The 12765-nt window shown below is 41.2% G+C and overlaps 1 protein-coding gene across 6 annotated transcripts in view; it reads right to left on the reverse strand.

The window, feature by feature from the left end:
- Nucleotides 1–12765, reverse strand: part of SULF1 (sulfatase 1) — a 173456-nt gene that overhangs the window by 70688 nt on the left and 90003 nt on the right. For all 6 annotated transcript variants that reach the window (XM_076005237.1, XM_076005238.1, XM_076005236.1 and 3 more), the window contains one exon: nt 5456–5695. In XM_076005237.1, coding sequence (XP_075861352.1) covers nt 5456–5695 — 240 coding nt within the window. The remainder of the gene's footprint in view (nt 1–5455; nt 5696–12765) is intronic.

Below are 12765 nucleotides of genomic sequence, written 5' to 3' on the forward strand. Positions count from 1 at the left end.
TTATGTCAGTTTGTATACAGGAGTCTGTTTTCCCCAACTAGAGTGTAAGTCTAGTGAAGACAGGAATTTTACTTTATGTTTCTTCCTATCCCAGTGTCTAGTGTAGTTCTAAGAACACTGTGGTTCAATAAATGTATGCTCTATCTCATATTTATGTACTTATCAAGAATCTATAATACCATAATCCATAAAAATAAGATTGGTTTATCTTACTTTGTGAACTCTACATTTAAAAACATCCCATATTGAAGAATAAAAATCCTTGCTATAAGTAACATAAATTTTGTAATGTAAAAAGACATGAAATTAAAAAATAGGTAAATTTGTCTAAATTGATTTATTACAAGAGTTCTTTACAAAAAGATTTACTGTAGATCTCTGTTAAATATTACCCCTTCCTCCTTAGTGATACGAAGTAGAATTGGTGACTAAAATTTAATCCATATGTGATTTTTATGTATCTTGTGTTACTATTATAATTTAAGCGCTGTAATTTTTATATGAATCAGTATAATAATTGGCGTGAGCATAGTAAAGTTACAATGCACGGTAATTCTGGACAGGCAAGAAAAGTTAGGCAGCATTGTAGGACACTCTCTGCATTATACAGGTTGGAAAACTGGCCTGGCCCAGTTGGTAAAACAAATCAAGGGCGGAGTAGAATGTGACTCCAGCTCCCCTCAGGCCTAGTTCAGGGTTTTCTCCAATACCTGATGCTAACTCCCAACTGTAGATGATAACTTTTACCTTAAAACTTATGCCAGGTTTTATATTAATGTCTATACCCTCATAAGAAATTTAAACTAATTTTTTTGGAGCAAATTTCAGGCAGAATATATTCATTTTTATGATAGATAACCCAATATCATTCCCACTTCACTTGTCAGAACATAAAGTGCAGTAGACATGTTACTGTATTTTCCCCTTCTTGAACATTTAAGCTCTTGTAGACTCATATTTTCCATGAGTAAAGTCAGAAAAATTTAGGCTTTAGCCGGTCCAAAACTATGCCTCAGTTCTGTAAAAGAAAAATCATGTCATACAACGGTAAATATAATATTGGATCAATTCGATTCATTTAAATCCATGGATGCTGGACACCTCCCAGAATAAGCCTCGTAGTAATTTGTCTTCTTTGAGTCGTTCTTTGTAAATCTTACTGCTGCTTTATGCTTTTTTTCTAGATGGATTTTTATGTATAATACATATTTTTGTTTTCTTCATTATTTTCCTTAGGTTCTCAGCTAAATGTTCCAAATAATGAATTCATTACTAGGAAAACAATAAAGTATTATATATCAGCTTTTTCCCTACTAGCTTTTTCCCACTAGATTACCATCTTATAAATAATTACATTGGTTTAATACCTACTCACCAATTCTCTTAATTTCTTAAGATGCCTGTCACTCACATGCTTATTTGCCTATTTTCAAATGGGTCATCATCGTCCGTGGTTGGATCAGTCACCATTGCCACAAAGACATCTTTCCATATAATTGTCTGGAATACTTTAATGTTTTCCCATCAAAGATAAGTTTAAATTACATAGTTATCACTGCTATTTTAATCTTCCAATTTTTAATCTTTCTGATTTGCTCATAGGCACACCAAAAAATTTACTTTCATGAGGGCATATTATCCTTTTTCTATTCCTAAGCATTTGGGAAAATCCTTATTCCCCTTGAAAAATTTCTTTTATTTGGGAGAATGACTCTCTCTAAATTCCGTTATTACCTAAGTGTCTAAACCCCTGGGAAGAAGGTTGGCTTTCGAATCAGACGTGGTTTCCAGGAGAAGACACCTGACTGAAGCAGGCTCGCCAACAGTGCTCTTCAGGTAAGCCTTATGGCGTTGGGTCTCGTTTCACTCTAACCTCACTCTTCAGGTAAGGGCAAAACACTGGACAGAGCCTTGAGGACCAAGGTCCTGGTGCCTGCTCTTCCCATTAGAATGTCAGGTCTGTCACTTCAGCAGTCACCTTAATCTCGTGGGTGTAAGTTTACTCCTCTAAAAATAAGGAAATTGAACTAAATTATCTCTGAGTTTTAGTCAAGCTCCTTTAATCCACCTTAGGGTGGATGCAGCACAGTGTCACTGAGACAAGTAACAGAATACACTGTGCTTCTTGGAGGCACCTGATTTGCTTTTATCCTGGTGACCCAGCGAACTTTGCAATGGTGGTGTCCCCATTCTTGCTTTTCTCATCTAGATGCTTGCTTCCAAGGTAGCAACCTCCCCCTGCAACTCCAAGGCAAGCAGCCTGGATGCCAACCTTTGCCCTGACTTTCACTACTTCTATGCTTTGCTTCTGTTTGCCAGGGTCCTTACTGTTCCGTGTGGTAGGTGTCTCTCTAAGGCATTTTGCACTGAGGCAGGGTAGAATCACATGTCAGTAAATAGCATAATGGAAAGAGGAAAGACCAGAGTCAGATGTGCTGAGTTCGTTCCACCACTGACTAGCTTGTGACATTTCACAGCCCTCCCGAGCCTTGGCTTCTTCAGTGGTAACATGGGTGAATCCTTTCCTTCAAGGTTTGACATAAGAATTAGGGGGTTGGCCGGGTGCGGTGGCTCACGCCTGTAATCCTAGCACTCTGGGAGGCCGAGGCGGGCGGATTGCTCCAGGTCAGGAGTCCAAAACCAGCCTGAGCAAGAGCAAGACCCCGTCTCTACTATAAATAGAAAGAAATTAATTGGCCAACTAATATATATAGAAAAAATTAGCCGGGCATGGTGGCGCATGCCTGTAGTCCCAGCTACTCGGGAGGCTGAGGCAGGAGGATTGCTTGAGCCCAGGAGTTTGAGGTTGCTGTGAGGTAGGCTGATGCCACAGCATTCATTCTAGCCTGGGCAATAAAGAGAGACTCTTGTCTCAAAAAAAAAAAAAAAAAAAAAAAAAGGATTAGGGAGACAACAACAAAAGCGAATTCCCTTCCTTCTTGACTTTCCTGATTTGGTCCTGAAACAAATTAGCAAACCTTAGTTGCCTGCTCTAACCCAAGGGTGGGCTGTCTCAGCTTGGATCTCTATTTCTTATGACGACACCATCTATATCACTCTGGATACGTGAGTGCCCCAACCCTTCCTGTCGATGTCTGCTGCTAGGGGTTAAATTATAGGGAGCCTGACAGTTGAAAGGCACTGATTCCACACACTTCCCACGAGCAAAACACAATTTGGTGGTTAAATCAGGAACCAGGCACTAGGGAACTGTTTCTGATTCTGTTTCTGAGCTGGTCAAATGATATTTGAAATCCCTGCCTTTATGAAACAGAGCCAAGTGCATTTGCCGTCCATGAAGCCTACAGGGATGTTTGATGGATTTGCAAATTGCTTTAGAGTCCTCGGATGAAAGGTGCTATAAATTTAAATAACTAATGTGGGAAAACACACTCAGGATAAGGCACTTTCTAACCTCTCTGTAACCTAGTTTTTTTCCTAAACACAAGCAAACACCCTTGAGATTCACGGGATGAACTTCTTCTATGAGTAGAGATCTTGAGATGCCTGTGAGTGATGTTCCTATCATATGCACGATCAATACTTCCATCCATAAATAAAAAGTAGTAAGTGCCCGCAGCATGCTCTGAAATAAAGCAAATGGCCGCATGCTTCCTAAGTCCAGTGGGAAAGGTTAATTTCATTTTTAAAAGAGATTTAAGAGAATATTTATCTGAAATCCTTTCCTTTTAAATCTTCAAAATAGAGAATTCATAGGCCTGAAATCATTTCCAACAAGCTTTAATAATATCTTTAGTTTTTATGAGCAAGTCTAGGTGGTGCTGAAAAACACAGACCTATTTTTGCACTGCAGCCCTTCTGTCAGCAAAGTGCTCTGAAAACCCAAGGACAGCATCTGCGGGCTGGGAGATAGGGTCTTGGGGGCAACATTACTGGAAGGAGACGTGCTTTTTTTCTCAGAAAGACTGGCATGATGTTCCCAGCCCCTCTTGAAAGAGGTCCCCGATTGTCAAAAGACCAGCTAACCAAAACTTCTTCTTGCCCTGTGTAGGTTAAACGATGATAGTAGGTGTAGCAGTTAGGATGCCTTCCTCTTCTGGAAGATAGAAGTGAACATGTGAGACCTAAAATTGACCATGACTTAAGTTAAAGGAACTTTCAAAAATCCTATGAATTATAGTGTAACCACTATGGAAAATAGTATGGAGGTTCCTCAAAGACCTAAAAAAAGAACTACCATATGACCTGGCAATCCCACTGTTGGGTATAAACCCAAAGGATGGGAATTCAGTATGATGAAAAGATATCTACACTCTCATGTTTATTGCAGCACTATTCACAATAGCCAAGATATGGAATCAACCTAAGTGCCCACCCACAAATGAATGGATGAAGAAATTGTGGTACATATACATAATGGAATATTATATGGTCAGGAAAAAGAACGAAATCCTGCCATCTGAAGCAATGTGGATGGAACTAGAGAAAAGTATGTTAAGTGAAAGAAGCCAAGCACAGAAAGACAAATCTCACATGTTCCCACTCCTATGTGGGAGCTAAATACTAGAAATAATTGATCTCATGGAGACAGAAAGTAGGATGATGGTTACCAGAGGCTGGGAAGGGTAGCTGGGAGGGGAGATAAAGTCGGGATGGTTAATGCGTACAAAAATATAGTTAGATAGAGAGAATGAGCAATATTTGATAGCACAACAAAGTGACTATAATCACTATATACCTATAACAATAAGTTAGAGTATACTTTAAAATAACTAAAAGAGTAGAATTGGAATGTTCCTAACACAAAAAAAATGTTAAATGCTTGGTGGATACCTCAATTACCCTGATTTGGTTAATTTACACTGTATGTCAGTACCAAGACATCACATGTACCTTATAAAGATATACAACTATTATGTACCCATAATAAATAAAAATAAAAAATCATATTAATTATATATGAATAAATAAATCAATAAGGTATATCATCAGTTTATTCATTAAGTTATTCATTAATTCAATAAACAATTTTAATCATCTACTATGCCCCAGACCCCCGGGTAGGTACTAAGCTGTTTGAGAATATTTTTCATTGAAATGACGAGCAGGAATTTACCAACATCTAAGACAAGCCTCAAGTTGTGCCAGGATCCTTAGCGATTTGGGAAGTTGAGGTAAGCAGGTAAATGGAACAAAAGTTCTTCTATTCCGAGTTATCCTGGAAGATTCCAACTGCCAGGTGCTCTGATGAGAACAATACTTCGATATTGTGTCCACTGGAATTGTTCTGAGTTTTTTCTCCGTGGGATCTTTCACGGATACATTGTTCAGAATAAAAAGTAAGCAATGGGAAAAATACTGACAGACAAGAGAAATGCTAGACTGCTTCCCTTAGGGACTCATTGGAACTTGATGCATTTCATTACACAAAGCATTTTCCTGTGTCTAAGACGTATGATCAAAGGTTAATGGGGCTAGAAGTGTCGTCCCTTACCTGTTCTGTAGCCAGTGTTGTTAAGATACACAGCAAAAGTTCGAGGCTCATGCATTGCCTGCCACGAGGGTGAAGAGCAGTTCTCGTTGTTGGTGTAGACGTTGTGATTGTGCACATACTTCCCGGTGAGCATGGATGACCTCGACGGGCAGCACATGGGGGTCGTCACAAAGGCATTGGTGAAGGTGGCCCCCCCGTGTTCCATAATCTTTCTCGTTTTGTTCATGACTTGAAGGGACCCTGAAAGGCACAATGCCAGTGCCGTTTAGCAAAGTGCAGCACACGAATGCCCATTTATATGGCGCCATGCAGTGCCTCTGTTTCCCTGATTTATTCATCTCCCTCCCTCTTGGCTTGAAAGAGTCTATAATTTGATCAGCTCTCATTTCTAGAACAAAATTAGACATGTGGGATCCTACCATCTCAAGCATTTTGCAGAATAATAAACACACTTCTCTCCTTAATCACAAAGAAAAAAAAATGCAGGCTAATCTGATAATTAAAGCTAGAATTTTAGATATGGAGCAGGCTCAAAGGCCAGCAGCCCTTTGAAGTTTCCTGGAGAACAAAAGCCTGATACACAAAAAATCAAAACCCCCAGCCCACCCCACATGCAAATGCTAGTGACTCTGCAGAGATTACTAGATAGAGCATTTTAATCATATGAAAGAGAAGAGAAAAAATGTTTCCCTATTAACTAAAAGTCTCACCAAAATGCTTATATTTAATATTAACAGCAAAGATTTTCAATGTAACTTGGTATCCTCTAGCAAGCTCACCAAATGTCTGCCAGTTTTTTTTTTTAATTAGGACAGCATAAGCAGTTTATATTTTGACCAGTTTACCTGTAATTTTTAAAGATTGGTTGTTCAGCTATTGAAAGAACTATTGCACTCAAAAGCATTTGCATGGTTGTAAAATATTCCATCTTAACTGTAAGGATGAAATAGTAACATAACATTGCTGAGGGAGAAGGGGAAAAAAACCTATTTTGATTACTCTATCCAGCCAAATACTGCAGCTGAAACACATCCAAAGACTGCAGAAAAGCACAGGCAGAATTCAATAGTCTTTTCAGGACTTGTCAAGAAACGCACCACAGAGCCAAGCCCACTGCATTTGAATCTCGGAGCCTCAGATTTCCAACTGGTCCCCCTTCTTCCAAAGAAAGGAAGAAAGTCCATGTTTTCCAGTAAGGAAGGAAATCCTAATGCAAACCAAGCAAGCATTCAGGGCAGAATAGAAGTGTGCAACAATCCAAAAAGCCACGGTTAGCCCCATTTCTTCCTATGTTGGCTTTTACTGCTCGCATGACACATATGAGAACTGGAGGAAGGTTTCTAACTGGGTCTCATTCGAACTCCTTAAAATATGCATCACCTAGGAGCCCTTCTAACTGCTCTTTCTCTTCTAGTCGTCTTCAGGGGATCAGGCAACCTTTTGTAATCAGTAAATAACATGTCGTGAGTGCCCACTTCATGCTGAACATTCTATCAACCTCAGCACTCTGGGCTGACCCCCCAAGTGTAGTGTTAATAAACAAACAAAAAAAAATGGAAAATTTTCTGCATCTGGTCTTCAGCAGTAAACTCTCCAGATGAGAACCTCTGTATAAAAATCGCTTGGGAATATCTGTAAAGCAACATGCATGTAAGAACGGGAATACAGCGGTAGCAGTGCATCGGAGGACAGAAGGCATCTGGAGCGAAGGCTTCATATGAGTTCTGAGCAAGAGATGAGGCCAAGTGGAAGGCAAGAAGGAAGAATATGTCGCACGGGTGAAGCGTGCTGTTGGAGGCATGGGGAGGATGGCATGAGCGACTCTCTGGAGATGGGAGGAAGCAAGTGGAGGGGTGAGAATGGTGCATTGATTTCCTGGCATGAAAAGAAATATGGAGAATTCCCTCAATGAAACGTGGGGTGCAGAGTTAGCAAATAGCTTGGAGGCTGGGCGGAGATGCTCAGATCTGATAGAGTAGACAAACTGCAGGCAGAACAGGTTCTTCGTCAAAGGCATGAATGACATGATTCTTATAAAAGTCGCTGAGAGCTGTTGCTGCTGAGTTAGCTAACACCCCAAAGTTTTCATCGTGAGAAAAAAACTGGAAACTAATTGTTTTACTGATGGTGAAGAAGTAACTAAACAGGAATATGCTCTATAGAAGATCAAAGAAGTTCATTTTAGAAATGATGCATTTTATATATTTGTGTGGGTTGATCACACGGGGAAACATCCTGGAGATAAATAGTTAAATAGAGACATGGGAGTGGAAAGGCAGGGAGAGGTGATGGTGAACGTGTCTATTTACTTACTCCTCTCTTTAGCTATCCCTAGTGGTTACTTGCTGTAGTATCTTGAATTTGGGGAAAACAGCAAACATTGTTGATGGATTTTCACTGCCCAGTAGTCTATTTCAAAGACCTCTCAGAGTTTCCTTTATGAGACTTAGCTGAATTCAAGTTAAAAAAGATAAATGTAGCTGAAGGTGACCCTCCAAGGTCCTGCAATCTCCAGTTGGGACTGCAAATATGGGATGGAGGTGCAACTCTGATTTAAAGTCAAAATAATATAAAAACTGGGGCTACAACTTAGCCCAATGCATTATCGCTGGAATTGCCACAGCCAGGACTCTCCTCTCACTCTCAGCATCACCCTCTTCTTAATTAACTGAGCCGATCATGTAGAGGTCCTGAACAATCCCTCCAAATGCCCGGCTTCCAGCCAGCCCACACGTCACAGGGAACTAAGACGACATGTGATCCCCCCAGGCACCATTCACCACACAGCTCCATTACTGGAATTCTTGAAAGTGGGCATCTGGCTTGAAGTTTCTCAGTAAAGAAGATTCTGAGACGATACTCATCCAACTTCAGAAAATCACCCAAAGGTTATGCTAAACCACAGAATCCCTGGCCCCACTCTGAGATACTGGTTTAGAATGTCTGCAACAGGGCCTGGAATTTGCATTTCTAACAAGCACCATGGTGCACCATGCCTGGAGAAGTATTCTAGGTTGGGCACAGAATCAGGGAAGCCTAGAGCTGGAAGTGACTTTAGTGGGTTCCTTTTTTTGAGTGATCTAAGTGGCTTAGACCACTGCCAAAGCTGTAAGAAGTATCACAGACAGGAAAAGGAAACATCGATTTACTCTCTGCTAGGTTCTCTTCTCAGTGCTTCTCATGCTTCACCTCATTCAGTCCTGACAACAACCTTTTGTCGTGGGTGCTGTTAGCTATTATTCCTATATTACAGATGATGAACCCGAGGTGCAGAAGGTTAAACCGCGTGCTTAGGGCCACACAGACCCTCGGGGCAGAGTGCAGAGGCAAATGCAAGGTCCCCGAGATCACGGTCTTGAGCTCCTTCTAGGCTGTGTCCTGGCTGTGACATTGACATTTTCAAGACCGAAACAGAAATGACGTCTGCTTGCAGTCAAGGTAGGTCTGCAGTCTCATCTTTTGATTCATCCGGCCTCTCAGGGGAGATACTGACCGACACTAATGCCTGCCTCCTGCTCTCCTAAGAGCTGGGATGCTCTCAGGGGCTCTGCCTCCAGCAGCTGGTGTTGACTGTCCCCTCTGATCTCTGTGGATTCTCTGGGTAGAGACAGATGATGGAGTGCAGGCATCGGAACCTCTCTGCTCTGCTGTGCCAGTGTGTGCCAGTAAGGAAAGCACCAAGCACCTTCTTTCTCATGGCTGTGCAATGATTAATCCAGGCAATACGCTGCCTTTGCACTGCATCTATTCTCACTGTGATTGCGCCATTGATTCTTCATTGGCAAATTGTACCAAAAACTATTCTGCAATAAAACTCATAATTATGCATTCACAGCTGCTGAGAGCAGTGGACGGGACAATGTTCTATCCTGTAGGTGGGAGAGCTCACTCTCATTTTAAGCTGAAGCTCTTCACTTCTCTAGGCTTTAGACCTGTGGTGCCTGAACTGCAAATAGTGCTGGTTCTTTGGCTATCAGAACAGTTATTTTATAGGAGTGATATGAAGCTTAAGGTTGGACACTCCCAACTAGATTCACAAGGTGAGGCTCCGGAGGATAAGAATGAGAAGAGACAGAGCCCTGGACTCGAATTTATGGGGAAACATCTGGATTTTGCCACAGATGAGCTTGCACCAGTCATTTAAGCTCTTTTGGTGTGCTTCTCATCTGTAAAACGGAGCTAATGATAGCTCCTGACTAGTTTGCAGGGTTGTTGGGGACCACACGGCATGATGCCATCAAACTGCTTCCTGCAAGGAGTGTTGTCATTGCAGCTAGGATTTCTCCTGTGCTCACCTCAGTCCCACCACAGTAAGTCTGCTCCTGCCTTGTCCATCTTCTCTTGTCTGGAATCTACATCCGGATTCCAAAAGCTGGGGTAAGAAGAGAGGGGTGGACGGCCTTTTCCATGCATTCAGACTTACAATGTTGAGGCTGGCTTATCAGTTCTTCCCATCTCCTCACACACTGCCCCCTCCCCTAAGCTAAAATCCAACTTTACTATTGTTTTAAATTGTCCCGTGAGGTGAGAGGCTGATGTGGATGCTCTGAAGTGGCGCGGTCAGTCTGCTTGGCCGGCGAGGGTGCCCTGCTGACGGGGCTGGAGGAGAGGGAAGGTCCAGGCCACAGCTGAGTCCCAGCACTGCCAAGAGTTCCAGGTGGGGCCTGGGGACATCTGCCATGATCCTGCAGGATGAGGGACGCTGTGACAACAAACAGTGGTGGACCAAGAAGCTGAAGAGGTCAGCAGTGACTGGGGGGGGAGGGGAGAAGTAGCTCCTGCAGGAATGCCGCCAGGGCCACCATGTTTGCAGTGTTGGCGCAGGTAAGATTCTAGGCTCCTTGGATGGAGTATGTGATAGGTTGGGGCAACACAGAACCGTGGTGAGGAATTGCAACCGCTCTACACACTCCGACTACTTGATTCCCAAATCATTCTGTGTGAGAAAGGTCAGGAGGTAGAAAATGTCCCGCTAATCTGGATGACTTTACTATTATAAAACCCCACAGAGAGCCTGAATTACTTCAGTAACATGTTAAACTTTAAAACAAAGCTTTACCTTTCCCGATTCCTATATCTTAGCAGTGAATTGGTGAATATTTTGCACTATTAAACATTAAAATTTTTATCAAGACTGTTTATCATGTCCAGAAAAACTCACAGAATTAGAAACTCTGTAATAAACATCATCATCATCACTTAAGCAAGTCCTAGCTATGTGGGATTTATACACACCTGGCTTCTAAGACAAACAAACTTCCATGTGGATTGCAAAGGTTCATGGTTGGTGAGTGACAACAACACACAAACACATTTTTTATTAATTGTGCAGGATTGTTTGTCAATATCCTTGTTTTATGCTGATGTAACGTTAATGCTTCAAATATTTAAGTGGTCTGTATTAAACACATCATCGCTGTTTTCTCATGCCAATAGTCATTTCCATTGTAAAGTAGGAAACACTAAACGGATATTTCCCATATCAAAAATAGATCTATTGAATCTATTGAATATTTGAATTCTTAAAGCACAAGAAAATAAACAACACAATAAAACAGTATGTATTTTTCTACCCAAACTATGGAATTGGCAAGGAAAAAACCCAGATGTTTTCAGCTAAAACCAAAGGGGAAAAACAAGTTGGGGGAAGAAGGGAACAAGAAAAGATAATAAATCTGTCTGGAATGTTTCCAGGTCACTAAGACTCATTATTTCCTCCCCACTCCAGCCCCTAAAAGGCCATTAAAAAGCTGAGACTAGTCACTTGCAGGAATGGAAGTTAACATGCCTACAAGGCTACACCGTGAGGTGGGCAAGTGAAGGCAGCCAGGTATAAGAAAAATCACAGGGCTTTTGTGTCTTTTCGTAGTTTTACATTTGCTAGAGATGTGGGTTTATAGAACGTTTTCCCAGCTATAAGAAAGACAGCAGTGTGGGCATGATAATTAATGGCAGCTGCCCCTTGGTGTAAGTATTAGGGAACAATAACGAGTGCTGGGGATCCTGATGTCCTGGGAAGGGCACACCCCACTCACAGGAGGCTGCTGCCAGTCCCCTTCAAGCCTCTAACTGATGGCTGCCTTATGGGAACGCAAGCATTTAACACATGGCTGCCTTCATTCTTCTGAATCCTCAAGAAAAATCAGAATCTGGATTTTTTAAAAAAAAAATGTGAAATCACCTGATTTTTTAAATGTTGGCTTAATTTTTAAAATTGTGCTGGTCAAACAATACCACCTGTGGGCAAACAATACCACCTGTGGGCAAACATGGGTGATAGTCAAAAATTTAATTGAACCAGCATGGATGCTGACTAATAAGAATAGATATTAGCTGTAAACAATCAATATTAATACACTAACTGGGAATTGCTTAAATGTTAGATACACTGGACCAAATTGTTTTTCTACCCATATATTTCCAAAATTATTACATAAATGCTGAGCAATGCAATAAAGTCAACGTACCTAATCTATTGGCACAATAAAGACCCCTGTGTTTTGACCTCTGCTTTAAAGAAGCAAAGTATCTCCATGTATTAATGGCCTCTTTCCACTTATGATCTAAGAGAAACATTCAGTTGGGATGTGAGTGTCAGACAATTTCCTGGGAATGTAAGAAATACCATATTGAGTCAGATCAATGGTCTAATCAGCTCAATGTTTTGTTTCTCGGAGTAGCACCAAGGGACCATTTAGGAAAGATTCAGGGCCTGATCTCTTTGATGCTAGTCTCGGAAAGTTAGGGGATTCCCTCAAGCATTCCGCATTTTCTCCCTTCTGATTTATAAAATATTTCAAGTGTAGGGAATAACAGAACAAATAAGACATCTTGTACCTTTACCAAAGCTTAACATGATTATAGTGCCTTAAATTTTAAAATCAAATGTGGATACTACTGACACTCTTGGTCTCTACGTAGTCCTTCCTCAGGGTAACCATTCTCCTGAACTTCACATTGACCATTTCCCAGCATGTTTTCTTAGCTTAAAAAAAGTTGTAAATCTTCCAGCCATTACCTTACTCTAAAGACCTCAGCCATTTACAGGTATAGGCACAACCTGAATAACCTCTTAAGTTGCAGACAAAGCAAATTCAGAAATAAGGGGACCCTATGTTAAGCCCGTTTATCTTTCCACCGATTGTTTCCTCCAAGGATGGTGAACTTTGTCCCAGCCACCCGAGTTGAGTGGATGACCATATTCATTCCTAGTAATGTGAATGAATGCTCTTTGGAAAAAGATAAAGTGTTATCCACATGCAAAGTTCTATCACTTTTGTTACTGAGTTACTTAGGTGTCTTCCTTCCTT

This window comes from Microcebus murinus, chromosome 7 (genome assembly GCF_040939455.1).
Source record: "Microcebus murinus isolate Inina chromosome 7, M.murinus_Inina_mat1.0, whole genome shotgun sequence".
Lineage (NCBI taxonomy): Eukaryota > Metazoa > Chordata > Mammalia > Primates > Cheirogaleidae > Microcebus > Microcebus murinus.